General features: G+C 38.5%; 1 protein-coding gene across 4 annotated transcripts in view; it reads left to right on the top strand.

Moving 5' to 3' along the window:
• Nucleotides 1-20,280, top strand: part of TIC40 (hydroxyproline-rich glycoprotein family protein) — an 85,969-nt gene extending 65,689 nt beyond the window's left edge. For 3 of the 4 annotated variants that reach the window (XM_010245604.3, XM_010245605.3, XM_088887323.1), the window contains 3 exons: nt 11,996-12,099; nt 12,170-12,217; nt 19,796-20,280. In XM_010245604.3, the coding sequence (XP_010243906.1) occupies nt 11,996-12,099; nt 12,170-12,217; nt 19,796-19,855 (212 nt within the window). In that variant the 3' untranslated portion in view covers nt 19,856-20,280. Of the gene's footprint in view, nt 1-11,995; nt 12,100-12,169; nt 12,218-17,885; nt 17,955-19,795 lie in introns of those variants that run through there. The other variant, XM_088887324.1, reaches the window with a different exon arrangement.
• Nucleotides 20,281-20,628: the final 348 nt, after the last annotated feature.

Raw genomic sequence — 20,628 nt, forward strand, 5'->3', positions numbered from 1 at the left:
GTTGTGAGCCAATTTATGCAGAACCCTCGTATATCTCACTGGGATGCAGTTCTTAGAATTGTAAGATATTGGAAGGGAGCTCCGGGCCGTGGGCTATTGTATAAACCAGGAGGAAAACTTGAAGTAGTTGGGTACACGAATGCAGATTGGGCGGGCTTTGTGTCTGATAGAAGATCTACTACAGGTTACTGCACATTTCTTGGAGGAAATCTTGTGAATTAGTGTTGAAGCCAAGTACAGAGCCATGGCACACACTACATGTGAATTAGTGTGGTTAAGGAATCTCCTACAAGAAATCGGGTTCCACATGGATAAACCAATGAAGTTGTACTATGACAATCAAGCTGCGCTCCATATCTCATCCAACCCTGTTTTTCATGAGAGAACAAAGCACATAGAGATTGATTGCCACTTTGTGAGGGAGAAGGTTCTTACTGGAGAGATAAGCACAGAACATGTAAGCTCAGGTGATCAGTGGGCAGATTTGTTTACAAAGGCCTTAAGCTCAAGGAGAGTGAACTATATATGTAACAATTTGGGATTATATGACATATACTCTCCAGCTTGAGGGGGAGTGTTAGAGTTAGCCGAATAAGGGTAGATTAGTCAACTCACCTTGGTTAAGTTATGAGCTTATGTGGCAGTCTTATTAGAGGTTCTTTGTCCCATACTTAAGTAGGGGCAGTTTAGTCCTTGTACATTTAATTAGAAGCCTAATCACTGATAGGGTTTAGCTATAAGGTTCGACAGTTCTTTCATCTTCTTCTTCTTCTTCTCCTTCTCTTTCTTGTTCTCCTTACTGGTTCGGACTACTGTAGCTACAGTAGAAACAAGAGACAATGGGAGAATGGGGGGAGAAAGAAACCTTGGAACAAGCTCCTTTATAGAGGGAAATAGAAAAAAGGGAGGGATAGAGGTCTTTTAATGGTTGGTTGCCCACCCAAACATCTTCCCAAAAAAGCATAGAATTACCATTGCAGACATCATAACCTACGAACTTGAGAAATTTTGGGAGGATGCCAAAAATCGCCTTCCAAGGTGTAGTGAATGTGGCCCGTTGAGATACCCCGACATCCCAACCAGATTTAGAACAGCCATGGATACTAGCCACCACCTCGTGCCACAATCTCTCTTTCTAGAGGCCACCACCATAACCACTTGCCCAAAAGAGCTTCATTCTTATTTACTAGGTTCCCTAACCCTAAGCCCCCTTGTTCCTTGCTTCGACTCACCACCTCCCATCTAATCAACTAATCCTTTTTCTTTGCACCTGGCTCCCACAAAAAATCCCTCATCAACTTTTCTATCTTCTTGGCTTCCCTAACAGGTATTCTAAAAACAGACAAAAAGTAGATGGGTAAGTTTGCGAGTGAGGCCCTAATCAAAGTTATTCTACCCCCTAGAGAGATATAGCTCTTTTTCTAGGTCACTAGCCTTTTTTCAAACTTTTCTACCACTGGGATCCAAAACCTACTTTCCTTTGGATTTGCACCCAGGGGAAGTCCTATATAGGTCAAGGGCCAAGCAGAAATAGGGCATTCTAAGCAGGCAGCAATAGACTCCAACTCCCTTCCCTCCACATTTATCCCCACCACACAACTCTTCTGAAGATTTATTTTCAGGTTTGAGACATTCTCAAAGAGGGTTATTAGATTTCTTAGATTCCTTGCCCTCAACAAATCACATCCCTCACAAAAGATTATGATATCATTTGCAAACTGAAGGTGGGTAACCGAACTTGATTTCTTCCTAATCTCCATCCTCTTATCAATCCAACCCTGTCTGCTTTTGACAAAAGTCTACTAAAAACATCAACAACCAATGTGAAAAGGAAAGGGGACAATGGATCACCTTGTCTTAAGCCTTTGCTACTCCATTTACTAAAATTGAGTAATGGCAAGACGTCAGACAACCACCTATCCACTTGCACCATCTATCCCCAAAACCACACTTTTTGAGCACCTCTAGCAGAAAACTTCAATCCACTAAATCATAGGCCTTTTCAAGACCCAATTTGCAAACAAAACCTTGCCTACCCAATCTTCTCATCTCTTCCACACTTTCATTTGCTATTAAAATTTGGTTAAATATTTGTCTACCATGAACAAAAGCACCTTGAGCTTGACTTCTGATGGGGGGAAGAGCCTTTTTGATCCTCAAAGATAAGACCTTTGCCAGTATCTTATAGATGCTTGTTACCAAGCTGATTGGCCTAAAGTCTTTGGGATGTTTGGCCTCTTTCTTCTTAGGGACCATGGCTAGGAAAGTGGCATTTACTCCATGGCTAATGACAGGCTGTTCCTCAAATTCCTTGAAAACTTCTAACAAGTCTCCTTTAATTATGTTCTAACAGTCTTGAAAGAAAGCCATAGTAAAGCCATTAGGCCTTGGTGCCTTAGATCTATCCATTGAAAAAATTGCCCGTCGGGTCTCCTCCTCAAAACCCCTTTCCAACCATAATTTCATCTCTTCAGACAGTGTAGGCCAATCCAACCTAGCCAACTCCACTCGACTAGATAGAGGTTTCCTTAATATAGATTAGAAGTGCATTACAAAACAATTGGTTATTTCCTCTTGAGATTCCAACTCCACACCATCCACTTAAAGTTTAGTCACCAAGTTTTTCCTCCCATTGGCCATCTCATGAAAAAATTTGGTATTCTTGTCACCTTCCTTTATCCATTCATGCTTAGATTTTTGCCTCCAGGATATCTCTTCTCGCAAAAGAACCTCCTCTAATTCCTTTTTCAACCTCCACCTTAATTCTCTTTCCTGAGTATTCATGGTTTGTTGAGATTCCTAATCATCCAAGTCCTCTATTTGGGTCATCAGATAGGATTTCTGTTCCTCTCTTCTCCCAAAAAGGTCCCAAAAAGGTCTCTGATCATCCATTCTCTTATGTTCCCCCTTAGGCTTTTTAACTTCTTATTAAACCTTAACCCTTTTCACTTCACCCCCCTCATTATCTTGATTCCACCATTCCCCAATCTTTTTTACAAAATCTGGGTGTGTCAGCCAAATATTTTCAAATCTAAAGGGTTTGGGTCCACTCCTGAAAGGTTCTTGTCCTAGCTCAATGGGACAATTGTCGGAGGCAACTCTAGGTAGAGCTTTGGATAGCAAGTCTCTCCAATGATTTTCCCAACTTTTGTTAAAAAGGAATCTATCAAGCTTCGAGCAATTTGGGCTTTCTTGGAAGTTGGACCAAGTAAAAAGGCCTTGCACAAGAGGAAGCTCCTTAAGCTCACTACAATTAATAAAATCATTAAATGTTTTCATACTAGTTGTAATGAGCTAATGGGGGTTATTTGTCTCATTAATGTACTGTAATACATTAAAATCACCACCCAAACACCAAGGACCCTCCCGTAGCCCTTGGATTCCATATAACTCTTGCCAAAATTCATTCCTCTCTCTATAGATATTAGGGTCATACACATTGGTCAACACCCAAACGAAACCATCGTTCACCGACTTGAACTTTACAGACTCCGAAAAGTTTCTTATTAATTCCGCCTTTGCCTCTAGAACATCCTCTCTCCACAATGTGACAATACCCCCTAAAGCCTCCCAAGAGGGTGCAAAGGTGCAACTTATTCCTCTTGACTTCCACACACTTCTGGCCCATTTTCTGTCAAATTCGACTAATTTGGTCTCCTTTAGCATCACTATATCATGCCTATTCCTTCTGAGTAGGTCTTTTATTAACATTATTTTCCTTGCGCTCCCTAAGCCCCTTACATTCCAACTGATTATTTTCATGGGAAACAAAATTTTAGAGCCCAACTAAGGTTAAAAGTTCCTACTTGGGCGTCTTCCCCTTCTGCCACTAAATTCAATGTCCCCTTCTATATTTGAAATCAGCCTCTCTACCTCAGTTCTTTTCTTTTTCTTTCTGTTATTTCCCATTCCTCGGGTGCCTGGACAGTTTTTTGGGTTCTCATTCTCGTATGTGTTTTCCTCCAAATAATCTTCTGTGATCTTATACTCCTCTAATAGTTCACAGATTTGCCCCCATATCCTCTCTAATTCTTCCTCCTGCAATTTTTTCAAGAGTAGCTCTCCCCCCTCCTTTTCACTGTTTTTGTCAGCATTCTCTCTCCTCCTCTTGTGTGTACTCCTCAAGAAGAGCACATGCTAGATTCTAGATTCTCTCTAATTCCTCCTCTTGCTTTTTTCTCAACTGAAGCTCTCTCTCCTTTTCAATACAACCATTAGCTATGCCCACACCTTCCCCTCTAAAAGCTGTTCTTTCCGATTGAGAAGCTGAGATACCTGTTTCAAGCACAGAACCCACATCAGTACCAAAAACCAAATGAACAGATATACCTATACCAGTATGGGGTGAGGAAAAAGGTTCTGAAGTCCCAGAAAGGTAATCAGGGGATGCCACCAAACCTTGTATCTGAGGAGAAGTGGAAGTGTATTTGGTTCTATTAAAGTTGTGTTAACTGTTACATCCAAATCAACCTTAGCATTTTGTCCCCCAACCGCTGAATCTATGTTCTGTGAACATATAGATTCATGTTCTTCTGATTCGATGAAGAGAGTCTGTTGCTCTGTTGAAAAGGGAATAGGCTCCAGGTTAAGTGTCCCCTGTGTTTCCTTTGTAGGCTCTGCTGGATTTACCGCCAATTTTGGTGACCTGAGAGTTTGCAAAACTTCCTCCTGGATGTCTTCGGATGGGCCCAAGGCATCATCTTCTAAGAAAAGCAAGTTTGTGTGAAAACTTTCATCCTCTAAGATCGACCTCGATAGCCACAGATCCACACTACCAAGGCTGACTGTGTCGTCTGTGTTAGACTCTGACGAAAATTCCTCCTCCTTGGAGCTGTCTTCCTCCTCCATTTCTAACTGACTGCATCTGACAGTTCAGGGATTGCGACGGTTAGATGAGAGATTTTGTAGCTTCTTAGACGGGATACACTGCAGGGCTTGAGGAAGAAGATAGACGACAGTTAGTGTCTATCAAAAGGAGACCCTTTGGCATGTGATTACTTAAGTGATCATGTGCCTTTGAGGCTGGTGGGCCTTCTAGACTTGGCCCATTTGCCAATTTGACAGACGGGCCAAGTGGAATCAAATTAATTGGGTCATTTCCTTCTGAAAAAATGGGCCCACACAATTTTGCAGGCTTGAGTGTTAATATGGGCCCTCAGATGACAACTTAAGTTAGATGCCCCCTGGTTTGGCCCACTGGTTCACCCTTAATTGGAGACTCCCTTGTCTTTTCTGCAGCTAGATTAAATTCAAATTGTTTTCCTTTCGAGGAAAGACCCCCTAAAGTGTTAAAAAGCCTGTTTTTGGTGCCTTTAGCTGCCACTTGGGCATAGGTCTTTAAATAAGCCAGCCCATTAACTTGGTCTTCACGTTTTTGACTTTCCAATCTGCCCACTTCTTTTGGAGGAGCTAAAGCCTGCTTATCCATTTTTGTGAAAATTCTGTCAAACCTCTGATCTTCCAATCCTATCCTTCTGTCAGACCTCTGAACTTCCAATCCCAACCTTCCATGTAGCACCTGTGCCTCTACTTGTTCATCTTCTACCTGCTGACCTTCCCTCCACAGTGCAGCTTCAATGGAGGAAGCCAACCACACTGGGATGAATAGTCCATCCAGACAGAAAATTATTTTCCTAGGGATCTCCTCTGGTTTGACTCCACTCAAGAGGAGGGATGTTGAACAAAGATCTCCCCAAAATTCACCATCGAGACGTGCACCACAAAGAACAGCAATGACAGAGGCTACTTCATGTTTCCACAGATGAAAAGGCAGCCCTAATACCCGAATCACCACTCCATCCATTATCGAAAATGTCTTTGTGTTAGATGAGGGAGTCCAATGAAACACATCAAAAGACCCCCAGACTTCTTGGAAGCTCTTAGCAGAAACTTCCACCAAATTATCAAGGGGATCGAGTACTGCTTTAAAACTGTCAGAAGGAGTTAATATTGAAAGTACTTCTTAACCTCAACTTATGTTGCATAAGATCAGCAACTTTCTTCCAATTGGAGACTGGACTTTTACCTTCAACTACTAGCATCCTTTCCCACACTTCTCCTGAAATTGTTCACAGTAGGGGTGGCTGTACTTTGGGCCACAGCTAAAGGGTCATACTTGGAGCCCGAAGGTTTAGGAGCTTGCAGTACTTCCACTTGAGAGATCTATTTTTCTTTCTTCCAGTTAGTCAGAAGAGCCTTAAGACTTTCAGCAACCCCCTGCCAACCTTGGCTATCCTTTCCTTCTGGGAAGTATACCAATTGTTTCTTACCCTTGGCAAAGAACTCTGTAAGGGTAATTTAAAATCCTCTATAGTTCCTTCTGCATTCCAATATGTACCTTCTTCCTGTTGCTGTAACTCTTTCTTTCCAACTTGGGTTTTTCCCTTTGTTTGCAGCCTCAACCAGAAAATCTTTGAGCCATTCCACTGTCTCTTTTCCTTCTACCAATACAGTTGCCTTCTGTTTCTCCATTATCTTCAAGCTAAGTTGTCCATTGATTTTTAACTCCTCGAACAGAAAGTTCTTGGCCTCCACTTTCAGGAAGTGTCTCCACCTTGAAGTCGCCATGAAACCTTCAGACCCACAGTTCATTCCCCCCCTGTTCTCCTACCTTCAGGCCCACCCCTAGAGGTAAGTAGTATCATACACCATGAAACCTTCAGACCCATAGTCCATTTGCCCCCCTGTTCCTGTAGGTTTCAGAATCAAGAACATCCTCACAGTTGGAGTCTATGTAGTTGGTTGTAAATTTGATATTTTCTGCCAACCTTTTAATTCTATGGATGGAAGAAGAGGACATGGGAGGGAACCCCGAATACTAACCAAGAAATCCAAGACAGAAATAGATAACCTTTCCAAGAGCTCCTAGAAGTCCCAAACTCTAGTTGGAACATAACTAACATCTTCATTCCCTTGACATTTTCGATTTTTCAAATATCTTAGTGCAATTTCACAAAATATCCTTGAAATTCTTTTGGTAGTAAAATAAAAAATTCATTAAAAGAAAAAGAAGTTACAAGAAAGGTGACCAAAAGTCACCCAAGAGAAGAAATAATGGCTCTTAATCCAAACGCCACCCAAATCAAAATCCTTATCTTCTCTCACCCAAAAAAACAAACCATTGAACAACTCTCCAAGCTAAACAAATTGAGGGTCTGTTTGGTTTCCTTGATTTGGAATCGGAATGGCCCATTCAATTCTAACTGTTTGTTTGGCAGGAATGTGATTCTAATTCCTATTCTTGGGGGAATGGCCATTCCAGGCTTCCCCTAGGGAATGCGATTCCCATTTTTTAGAGTCTGTCAACAAGTAAAAACTCATGACAACCCCCCAAACCTTAATATTAATAGAATAATAAAATATTATACATTAATAATAATATATTAATAATTTATTAACAAAACTGTTGTAAAATAGTAATAAAATAATAGTACTATAATAAAATATTAAAAATTAATTATAAAACAAAGATATCAGTTATTAAATAATTAAGTATAAATAAATATTAATATAACATAACTAAAGTAATAATAAAATAGAATAAAATAATAAATATTAAAAATATAATAATAGAAACACTATTAGTAATAATAAAATAATAATAATTGATCAAAAAAATAAAATAATAATAATAACAATGTACTAATAAAATAATTATATATTCATAAAATATTAATTAGGTAATAATAAAATAATAAGTAGACTAATATAAAATTGAACGTTTTCAGTTGTTTCTGATTCCAACTCCAAACGAACCAAACAACAACAATTGGAATCCAATTCTGATTCCTGGGGATTCCAGTCGCGGTTCCAATTCCAATCCTGTCTGCAAACCAAACAGACCCTGAGAATTACCAAAGCTAACCTGATATGTGACTGATTCCACAACCCTCACAACAGAACATTTGATCTTTAGCAACAACTTGATATTGGGATGTGAAACTACTCATTTACTTTTCAACATCTCTTGCTTGAAACAGAAAACCTCTGCTTTTTTGGAAAATCTTCCTTTTTTCTTCAGTCTCTTGATACTGACTCTGAACAACCCCCTTTCAGTTTGGTGAAAACCTTTGATGCCCGAACTGTCTGGTGATTCTTCTGCCTTCTAAAACGTCTTACAGCATTAGAAATCTCCCCATCTCTATATGGAAAAATGTCCACCAATATTGAAATTGTGAACGATGGTGACACCTAGGTGGGTGCCAGGCAAATCCTTGGCAACTATGGTTAAGAAATATTTGTAAGAGAGGAGAACCATCTGAATGTGATATTTGTGGGTGCTGTAGGTGTTCTTTTATGCATGTGACCAAACCATCTGAATGTACTTTCTATCATTTTATCACCTATTAGAACTACTCCATCTTACTGTGGTATAAATTTTCCTTTTAAGTGGTATTCATCTATCAGATAAGACTCTGGATGCACCCCCCCATTTTCCACATCTTGCTCTAATTCTATTGGTGACATCATCCTCGATCTATCCCTTTTTATGAACTATCAAAGCAAAGTATGGAAAAGGTCAATTTAAGGATTCATGACCATAAGTGTTCGACAAAGGTTTTATTGCTGGTTGCCAACCTGATGCAACCCTCCTTTATCTGGGCTTGGGACCAGTGGCGTAAGACAAATATGCACTAACAGAGTTTGATTACAAAAATGATATATCCAAATTTAATATAATGATGCCACTTATGTATTAGTTTGTAAAACATCATAGTCTTTGTTTTGCTAACAGGATAGGGAGAGACCTTGACAAGAACACTTGTGATCAGAAAATGAGCTAAAAGAAATATCTATTTGTATACCTCTTCCAGCCTGGTGATATTTGTGTTAAGAAGTTGGCATGCATAACAATATAATGATATATATAATACTATTTTGAAAGTTACAGATAAACAGAAACAACTAAAATAGACTAGTTAGTAGTTAGTAGTTGATTTGGCGATTTGCTGGATATATGGTTATCCCCAACAACTTCATAGTGGACGTTGGCCAAATAGTTTAAAATAAATGTTTTAAAAAACCTATTATCTAAAATAAAAATATATAAACATAACATGTAAATCACACGCTTGGTGTTTCCCTTTCCTTTCCTTTTCTCTTTTTTTCTTCTCTTTCTTTATCTTTCCCTTTCTTTTTTTCCTTTTTCTTTTTTTTTGTCTTTTTACATAAGATGTGCATGAGGTGTACGCCTTTAGCATGCCTCATGAAAAAAGTGCATGAGGCGTATGCCTTAGAGGTGTCAACGTCTAGCATATGCCTTGTGGCATTTTGGGAGCACGCCTCCAGGCGTATGCCTCCCATGCCTTTTAAAACACTGCACACAAGTTAATGAAACCAGTGTTTTAAAAGCACAAGGCACAAAAAGGGCGCATGGGTCAATATGCGCTTGAGGCGCAAGGAGCAAGGCGAGGCGTGTGCCTTTTTAATCAAGGCACAAAAATAAAAAAAGGCTAAAAAATAAAAAATTACCAAAACATTCAAAAAAATGCAAACAATTATTAAATGTAATATTAATAAAAATGTAAACTTTAATTTTAAAATAAATGTTTTAAAAAACCTATTATCTAATATTAAAATACATAAGTATAACATGTAAAGCATATTCAAATGAGAATTTAAATATAAAATCAAATATATAAAACATTTTCAAGCATATAAAACCCACAATCTCTTTTTTTCTCAATTGCATTACTTCAAGTAGCTAATGTGATGTAAATCATATTACATTCCTGATTCTACAAGCTTCCTTTGTTCCACACCCCTCGAGGCAAGGCCAAACAAATCCACGTTAGGTCTTAAATTATTAGTTCTCACACAAAAAATACTGATTTTGTAGTTTAAATTGCTTTTTAAGAAGATATTTTATTAGGATGAATGAATGAACAACATTACCAAATAGGGGCTGAGCGGAGCCCTTGGCCCAGCCGCTAGACACAAAAAAAGCGTCAAAGTTTCAAAAGGCACTTGCCTGGGCTGAGGTGCAAGGCGCACTAGGCATGCACCTTTTGAAAGGGCTGCACCTAGGACTTGGAGGGGCGCCTACCCTGAAATGTGCCTCGTATGTGCAAGGTGTGCCTTTTAAATCACTGAATGAAACATCTACTTCCATACATATGCCACATGGACAAAAATCTTACTACAGCCCTATCTTCCAAACACTTCACGAACATGCCAAATATGATTTCCATGACTGCCAAGTGGCAAAATATGCCAATGGGCCATTTCTGTCACCTACCATTTTTCCATGTGGAGTTTTTATTAAATGTTTAATTATTTTATTTATTTATTATATAACACATTTAATTTTGTTTTCTTAATCATTAATATATTTCCTCATTTTATTTAATTAATTCAGTAACTGCCTTTATTTTTATTAATTATTTCATCATTTTTCTTATATACTTAATTTTTTATTAATTTTATGATTTATTTAATCATTTTATTAGTTGGTTAATAATTTTTACTATTAATTAACAAATATTTTATTACGTTTCTAATTGTTTATTTAAGTATTTTTTGAATTACTTTATTATTTAATTAATTATTTCTTTTTTATTATTGTAAAAGAGTGCCATGTGATCCTTGTGTTATTCTTGAAGCCCAATGTAAAATACTAACAGAAAACACAATCATGGGTATCCAAAACCTCAAGCTACTTTTCTGATAAATTGTACTTTGTAAAACAGAGATGTACTTTATAAAAGTACATCCAAACAGTACCCAAGATAATCTGCACATTACTTTTAATGCACACAGCCTCTGGGTCTTATGTAGTGTACTGTAGAAACAAAAGAAAATGAAATAGCTCCAAAACAGGTTCTATACAGTTACTAATAAGGCTATCTCTCTCAAATGAAATTTTCTTTAAATCATTAGGATATGGTATTAACTTATAATAAAAAGGGCATCTGTAGTATGCACACTGCTTTGAGGAATTTGCACAGAGCACTATGGTTAACACTAACTTGGAGGACAAACCACTGTAGTATAAAAAGACCTAGCTTTAGTTCTAAATTTGATTGCTTATTAACCTCTAAATGTTAATCTTCTAATGTCAAAACTTTATGAATTAAAAGCTAATTACCTATGTTATTTATAACCACAGCTCAATCAAATTAAATTTTACTAGAGTCTAAGGACCTTCCATATTATATTTTTTTGTGATAAATAACCTTTCATATTATATTTGCTTATAAACAAAGAACCTTACTTGGTTTTGATGCCAAAGATGTTAAAGTACTTAGAGTTTTTTCTTTTTCTGATCAGTAAAAATAAAAGATTTCATTAAACAAAAAGGAATATTATCTGAAAGGTGTCAAGATGACACCTCAAGAAAGTTGGCTCCTCAGAAAGAGCAACTTTAACAGAACTAATCTACTGAAAACTGTTTAGCATTACAGACCTGGATTTTAAGTACATTCCAGAAACTCTCCCCCAGATCTGCCCAATTAACTTGAGCAAAATCTGGGAGCACCAAAACTGAATCCAACACTAGTATTCCAACCGAAGGCACAAACACCTCAATGCTCTTGGACTTATTTTCAAATAGCTTCTATTCCATTATTCCAGATGACTCAGCATACTGCAAATGGGATGCAGCTCCAAACTATCCTTCCTTTCCTGCTACCTCTGAGCATTGGCCAACTAAAGAACAATTCTTCTGTGTTGCAGTGTTGCAAAAGAAGGACAAATGGCAAACTGTCTCCTCTTCCGAAGTAACTAGGCAATCTTGTCTTTATGCTTTTTGTCCTAAGCACCCATATTAATTAAGAAGAATTGTCTGTAATAATGCTTTATTTTCTTTCTTAACCTTGCGTTACTTTATGGACATTGATGCATCGACATTATAGACATTGAAGGTTAGAAGTTGGTTCTTATTATTTGGCTTATTATCTTCCTAGCTTAAGGACTACAGATTAAATATTATGGTTTCTCACTTTTATATCATGGCTACATATTTTTCGTTTAATTTATATCCACTTTTATTTTTCAGATCAAATTGGGCTTACACCAGAAGAGGTCATTTCAAAAATTATGGCCAATCCTGATGTTGCCATGGCGTTTCAGAATCCAAGAGTACAGGCTGCCATCATGGATGTAAGACACTTTATTATGGTATTTGTTTTGTAATTCAATTTTTTTTTTCTAAAATATTATTGTTTTGCAGTGTTCACAGAACCCTCTGAGTATTGCGAAATATCAAAATGACAAAGAGGTGAGAATCTAAATTTTACTTTTAAATGTATTTACTACTATCAGTATTTGTATACAGAACTTTTTTCTGCTTAGGAAGTAATATTCATGGTTTATCATCTCCTGGAAAAAAAATTAAGAAACACACACATGTAAATGTATGTATCCATCAATGCTTTAAAACACGGAGGCGTTCTACTACCTAGAGGTGTGAGGCGTAGTTCAGAACATAAGAGGTGTTAGCCTCTAGAACACAAGGAGGCATAAGCCTCCTTAAGAGGAGGGGGGGATGAGGACGGAGGAGGAAGGAGGATCTCTTTTTTCTTTATTTTTATTAAAAATTATTTATATTAAAAAGAATGAAGATGAATAACACTTGGTTCAACCTTCAGGAAACCCCCTTGTGCTCGAAGTTGGATTGATTCTTATTTAACCTTGCTTGGGAGAATAGTTTGGAAAACTTGGTTGTTAGAGCGTTAACCAGGGTCACCTCCGATCACTGTCCTATCCAAATAGGTACTGAGTCTTTTTCTATAGGACCCAAACCTTTTAGATTTGAAAATATGTGGCTGACCCATCCAGATTTTGTGAAAAAAGTGAAGGAGTGGTGGGGTGAGGAGGAGAGGGGGGTAAGATGGAAGGGGATCAAGTTCCATAGAAATTAAAAAGGTTGAGAGCCAAAATAAAAGAGTGGATTAGAGATCAGTTTGGTAGAATTGAGGAGCAAAAATTGGGCCTAATCTCTCGAATAGAGAACTTGGATGTAAAGGAATCTCAAAATGGGCTGACAGAGTGTTAAGGAGACAATTGAAAAAGGATTTGGAAGAGGTGTTATTGAGGGAAGAAATCAGTTGGAGACAAAAATCTAGACACAAGTGGATTAAGGAAGGCGATGGGAACACTAGATTCTTCCATGATTTGGCAAATGGGAGACGAAGAAAGAATTTTGTGACCAAGTTAGAGATAGGAGAGGAGGTGATTACCAACCAGGATGACATAGCCAGAAAATTTGTTGATCACTTCAAATTGATTTATAGAAGGCCTTTGAGTGAGAGAGCAGTCATGGAAAGGGTGGATTGGCCTAGAATTGATGACGGAGTGGTAAGGTAGCTGGAAAGGGATTTCGAGGAAGAAGAGATTAAGAAAGCTGTCTTTCTAATGGATAGATCCAAGACTTCGGGTCCAGATGGCTTTACAATGGGTTTTTATCAAGACTGTTGGGAGGTGTTGAAAGAGGATTTAGTTGAAGTCTTTAAGGAATTTGCAGACAATCACACTATACCTAAGAAGAGTGATGCCAACCACCCAAAAGATTTTAGGCCTATTAGTCTGGTGACAAGCATCTATAAAATTTTGGCTAAAGTGCTCTCATTGAGGATCAAAACAATCCTCCCTTCCATCATTAGTGAAACCCAGGGGGCTTTCATTCAAGGGCGACAAATAACATATCAGATCTTAATTGCGAATGAGTGTGTGGAGGAAATGAAAAGGTCTAGTAAGAGAGGATTCGTTTGTAAATTGGATCTTGAAAAGGCCTATGATTTGGTGGACTGGAAGTTTCTATTAGAGGTTAAGCAAAACTGTGGATTTGGGGACAAGTGGTGTAGTTGGATCTTTGGGTGTATCAGTACTTGTCACTACTCTATTCTGGTAAATGGTACGGTGAGGGACTTTTTCCCAGCTTGCAGGGGTGTCAGGCAAGGGGATCCACTTTCACCCTTCCTTTTTACCTTAGTAGCTGATGTGATTAGTAGGATCATTACTAAGGTTGACAGCGAAGAGGCCATTAGGGGTTGGAGAATAGGGAGACACCAAGTCCCCGTCACCCACCTTCAGTTTGCAGATGACCTAATGATTTTTTGTGAAGGAGGTCTTAGTGAAAAGGTAGCAAACCTAAAGGAGCTAATAAAAGGAATTGAAGGTATCTCTAATTTGAGAATAAATCTGGAAAAGAGCTGCATTGCGGGTATAAATTTGGAGGTAGGGGAGGTCGAGGCTATTGCGGAGTGTCTTGAGTGTTCCACCTCTGCTTGGCCTATGTCATATTTAGGGCTTCCTTTAGGGGCAAATCCTAGGGAGAGTAGATTTTGGACCCCAGTGATAGAAAAGTTTGAGAAGAGATTAGCCTCATGGAAGAGGAACTATATCTCTTTAGGAGGGAGAATTACCCTAATAAGAGCTACCTTGGCTAACTTACCTACCTATTATTTGTCTGTTTTTAGGATACCAGTTAGGGAAGCTAGGAAACTGGAGAAGTTGATGAGAGACTTCTTATGGGAGCCGGGACAAGAAAAAAAGGATCACTTGGTTAATTGGGAAATTGTGTGCAGAAGTAAAGAAGAGGGGGGTTTGGGACTTGGGAGGGTAACTAGAAAGAATCAAGCTCTGTTAGGGAAATGATTGTGGAGATGGCCTTTGGAAAGAGAGAGATTGTGGCATGAGGTGGTGGGAAGCATTCATGGGAGGTCAGAGAATGGATGGGATGCTGGTGTATCGAGGCAAGCTAACCTAGCAGCACCTTAGAAGGCTATTCACAACACCCTCAATTCCTCAATTTTATCAGGTATGAAGTTTGTTCTGGCAACTCTGTCCATTTTTGGGAGGATATTTGGGTAGGAGACTCACCGTTAAAGGATTTGTTCCCTTCGCTTTTTTCTATTTCTCTGTACAAAAAAGAGGTGGTCTCAAAATTTGTCTCACCTTCGGGAACACCCTTAGATCCTACTTGGGATTTTGGTTTTCCTAGAGTACTTAGGGATGATGAAATTGATTATCTTTCTATTTTGCTTGGTTCTCTTAATTAGGTTTGTTTGGATCCCTCCAAGCCAGATAAAAATGTTTGGACTCCTATACTCAATGGAACCTTCACTTGTGCTTCTTTCTTCAAGTCCATCTCTCAACTTTCTACTCACCAACCCTTTCCGTCAAAAGAAATTTGGTGTAGGCCTGTTCTCCAAAAAATTATGGCTTTTTGTTGGGAAGTATTCCATGGGAAAGTAAACACTTTAGATAACCTGCAAAAGAGAAGACCTTTTCTCTGTATTTCTCCTAATTGGTGTATCCTCTGTAGAGCTCATGGTGAGATTGTTACCATCTATTAATATCTTGTCCCTTTTCTGCAGACCTTTGGGCTTGGCTACTTTCGTTGTTTGGGGGTAGTTGGAGTCTACCAGCAGAAGTTCACATGCTCTTCAACCATTCTGCCTTTTATTGGCCTACAAAAATAGGGAGAATTATGTGGAGATGTGCTCGTGCTGCCTTGATTTGGACTCTTTGGGAAGTAAGGAATCTTAGAATTTTTCAAGACAAGGAAAGGAGCAGCCAGGTTTTGAAAGACTGTGTGTTAAACAGGGCAATTTATTGGCTGAAGACCTTGGAAATCTTTCATCAATTCTCCTTTAATGACCTTTGGAGAAATTGGTCAGCAGTAGCGAGGTGTTCATCTCTAAAGGACAAATCAATTACAAGCTGGTCTCCTCCACCCGAAGGCTCACTAAAGTTGAACTTTGATGGAAGCAGCATGGGTAATCTAGGATTATCCGGAATGAGGGGTGCTTTGAGAAATGAGAAGGAAGAGATTTTGTTGCTATACTCAGGTCCCTTGGGAATTGGGAACTCCATTAGGGCAGAACTTTTAGTTGTTGTACAAGGGGTGCAATTTGCAAACCAGCTAGGGGTACAACACCTAATAATCGAGGGGGATTCCAAAGTGGTGGTGGGTTGGCGATACAAGAATGAAATGAAGAAATTTAGTTGGTTGACAAGGAATATGTTGGTCACTGTACAGTGGGTGGGGAGATCAGCAAATACTTTGTCAGATGTGTTAGCTAAGCAAGGGGTAAATAGGGAAGAATTATTTTGGGCTCAGTTGTGATTCTTGTTTTTCTTTCCTAGTTTACTTGTAAGATTCAAGGAGGGGCTGCAGCTCGCGCCTCTCGTTGGGATGATGTATGAACTCACTCTAAATTTGCTTCTGAATCAATAAACTTATTATTATTCATCAAAAAAAAAACACTAGTTGGGCTGCATTAAAAAAGGGGGGGTCTGAGGGGTCTATGGGGCGAAGCCCCCCAGCCAAGGGGTCCAGGGGCAGAGCCCCCGACCCACTTTCTATCCCCTTGTCTATTCTTCCCTTCCCTTTCCTTTTCTTTATATGAGGTGCGCATGAGCTGTATGAGGCGTACACCTCAAGCATGCCTCGTGAAAAAAGCGTACGAGGTGTTTGCCTCAGAGATGTCATTGCCTCTGGCCTGCGCCTCAGGGCGTTTTGGGGGCGCCTCGCCTGGAGACGTGCCTCCCATGCCTTTTGAAACACTGGTATCCATATATAAAAGGATATGGTTTATATGAGAATTTTAGTAACCTTTGCATATTGTTTTCAGGGTTATTATTTGCATCCATTCAGATTCCAATGGAATAAAGCAATGGGAAGTGATGAGAGGAGTTTGGGTTGAGGGGAGAATTATAATATGAGAATTTTAAGTTGGAATGTCCAGGACTTGGCAGTGCTGATAAATGATAGGTTGGGCCATAAGGAATGAAAGCTGGAGACTGTCCTGCTACGGGAAACAAAATTGGCTGAATTTGATGATAGATGGATTAGGTGCATTTGGAGCTCAAGGAATTTAGGATGGTCCTTTGCCTCATTTTGGATTGCCTCTAGGGTAATAAAAAAACTCTTGTCATTTTGGGTTGCCTCATTTTGTTCTCTTGAGCTCCAAGAATTTAGGATAGTTTTCCATATGGCACACACATCACTATGAATGTGAGGAACTGGTGGAATGATTCTCAATATTTATGAATTTAAGAAACACCATTGATGGTTTTGTATGTGAGGTTACCAACATGTATGGGCTCACCATCTATAGATAAAGAGAGGAAACTTGGGATGAACTATTTTCCATTAAAGGGTTATGGGACAAGGATGGACCATGGTATCTAGGAGAAGATTTCAATGCTCCAAGGTTCACCAAGGAGACCAACATTCCTCATCAAAGGACCACAACCAGCATGAATAATTTTAATGGCCTTATCAATAGTTGTGATCTAAAATCTTCTCGTGGGTTGCTTCATGTAGGCCAACTTCCAAGATGAAACATTCTTAATTAGATAGTACATCTTTCCAGCTTCTTGGGAAGTGCACTGGCCAAATGTCTTGTGTAGGCTCTTAACTGGATAGACACCTGTGTACTATCTCTCTGTATTTAAAATGCTTGCGTGCTATTATGGCTAAAAGATTTTGAGAAGATTATGAGACATTTTTCTGGGAGCCTATGGATTCAAAGAGGGATCATGTCATGAAATGGAAAGAGGTTTGTAATAGTAAATGTTAAGGAGGGTTAGGGATGGGTAGGCTTCTTAGAAACCCGCCTCTCTCTTGAGAAGTGGCTGTGGTGTTTCCCTTTGGAGCCTAGTAAACTGTGGCATGTTGTGTTCAAGAGTATTATTCATGGCCTTTTTACTCACTGGCTGGAATGTGAACTTGTCTTCCCGAGCTACTGACACTTCTCCTTGGAAAATTATTTTCCCCATCTCAACTTACAATAAGAGGTTTTCTCTAGTGATTAGATTAAATTTTGGATAGATTCTTGGTGGGGCAACCAGCTGTTGAAAGATTGATTTACTAGCCTTTTATTATTTGGCGATCAATAAAAGTCTATTTTTCTCACTGCTTATCATTGTTGGAACAGGGGCTTCTGTAGAAATTTGACTTCAGAAGGGGTTTGAGGGATTGTGAAATTGCTGCTTCTACTGAACTCGTTGGTCTTTCTAGAATTTCCTTTTGGATCATAATTCGAGTGTTCTTGGAATGGTCCCTTTATAAGTCTGACCTCTTCTATCATGCTTCCTTTTTCTGTGCTCTCCTCCAGCCCTCCTTCCTTCATAACTCTTCTCTCATGCTTCTTTTTCATTCATATTCTTCTCCCCACACAATTGGGGCAATATTTTACACACAACGGCTGCAATTTTATGGTCTGTGTTGGAAGAGTGAAAGACTAGAATTTTCAAGTATAATGGGCAATCCAAGTAATCTATTTTTGAGACTTATATGGTTAGAGTGGTTCATTGAGTTTGAGTAAAATCATTGCATGTATTTGATCAATTTAAACTAATGATATCAACAGAAGTTGGCATTCCGTTGTTAACACATCATCATCAAGGAGCCCTACAATGTTAATTTGGTAACTACCAATACAAAATACCTTCAAGATGTATTTTTATGGCTTAGTTTGTGAGGTCCTAGATCTTTGTGGATTGGTGGTGTATTCAGAAGCTGCAATGGAGATATTTTGGCAATCTAATCTGGACCTATTTGGTATGGAGAGCCAACAATGGCAAAACTACTAGCTATCCCACATAGTTAAGGCTGGGCAAAAGCCTTCAATTTAAGTGTATAGTTTGTTGCAAGATCTAATGTAGAATCTGAATTATAGATCCATGGCTCATAGAATGTCAGAGTTGTTTGTGGCTCAAAACTTTATTGAATGGGAATTAAATTTGACAGTCCTATGGGTCTATATTGTAATAATCAAACTGCAATCAATATTGCTCAGGTTCTAGTGGAAAATGATCTTATAAAGCATATCAGGGAAAAGGTGGCTAATGGCAAAGTTTGTCTTCCATATGTCAAACAAGTCCAAGACTCAGCTAGCAGATGGTTTTACCAAAAGAGTTCCAAAACTCAACATTGTTAATAGCAAGCTGGGCATGCATGATAATGTATGCTCAAGAGATGCTTTGGGATATATAATCTAGGGCATTATCATAGTTTTCAAGGCTCCAAGGTGAGGCTAGGGGACCATGGGGAACCCAGATGCCTAGCCCTCACCTAGGCGATGGGATTTAAAAATAAGAAGCCGATGGCTTCTACCCCTTCTGAACTAGTTTTTTTGGTTTTATTTGTTCTGCACTTACTTTTGTGCTTGTGTTTCTTGCAGTGTTGGTTCAAATAGGCAAAACAATATATTAGAGTTACAACTTACTTTTATATTTATTTTTATTTAATAAATATTATATATTTGTTTCAGTCCCCTAAGCATGTGCCTAACATTTTTTTCCTGGCATTTGGGCGAGACAGCTCTTTTAAAAGTGCCTAGGCAATGCCTTGACAACTATGGGCATTATAGTCTTTTCATTATAACTTTCCTTCATCCTCCACTTAGAGTTGTGTAAATTTCATCTGATTATACAAGTAAAAGAAAACGGCATCCAAGTATTTCATAATTGATATTTTAGGGACATGGTAATGGGTGGTGGCATTCTTCAGTGTCAAAGCAAAAAAGATTATTAGAATGGATCCCACCGTACAACAATGCATACGTATGGGAAGCCAACTTATGTTTACAAAGTAGAATATTGAAGTAACCTCCACAAAAGATGGCATGGAGGAAACCAAAAACTGAAGTGACCCTCAAATCAAAATTGTCAATAGTATCTGTACTAGTCCATGGATGGTAGGAAAACTTGAACACTGTAACCCAACACGTTAACAGAAACAAGAAGACTATTAGAAGGAAGATATCAGATTGGTTGTTCACAAGTTAATGACAGGTTTGCTTTGGTTTCTCATCTATTTGTTTACTATTGTCTTGAATCGCAGGTCATGGACGTTTTCAATAAAATCTCGCAACTATTTCCCGGGGTGACGGGGTCACCTTGATTTCCTAGACGCAGTTGCGGCCTTGGTTTCGCAGATCTCAACATCCTTAGTTTTGCATAACCATATAGGGTGGTGGCTATATTTCACGCTCTCGTGTTTAAAGATGCATGCAAATGTCTTACGAGCCTGGGGTTGTCATTCGGTTAATCTCTTCATTACACCCTCCTGTGGCTGAAATTAAATTATTCACTCGTGAGGTTGGAGACACTTTTGATCACAATAAGCACATTGCTTGGGAATTTGTGCAAATGTATTCATTTTGTTCCCATTAAGTATTTGTTGGAATACATTTTTGATAGGCTGTAAAAATTCAGATGTACGCAAGAGGGCTTTTCTTCTGTTTCCAAACTTGCACACTTTATATAGTTTTAGAATTTTGGATGCTTGATGTTTTTATGGTATGATACCGCAGACACTTTTAACAATTTCTGAGGTAGAAAGTATCAGAAACAAACTGTAGATGACACCAGCTGTGATTTTCATTTTTTCACTCGGCATCCCTCCAGGCATGTAGGCTCTCACTTGGTTAGTCGAAATCATGTGTACTTTACTCTGTCCCTATCCTGTAATATATAACACAAATATATAAGAAATGCAAATATTATAAGAGAATTTTAAGAGACAAGGTGTATACATATAAGAAAAATTAAATCAAAATCTCAGATGATGCTCAACAAGGTATATACATATAAGAAAACTTCTAAAAAAGTACATATAACTATATAAGAAAACAAGTGAAGGTTTTGATACTAAATTTCTAATATAGGGGTTGA

This window comes from Nelumbo nucifera, chromosome 5, assembly GCF_055504915.1.
Source record: "Nelumbo nucifera cultivar China Antique chromosome 5, China Antique-T2T, whole genome shotgun sequence".
Lineage (NCBI taxonomy): Eukaryota > Viridiplantae > Streptophyta > Magnoliopsida > Proteales > Nelumbonaceae > Nelumbo > Nelumbo nucifera.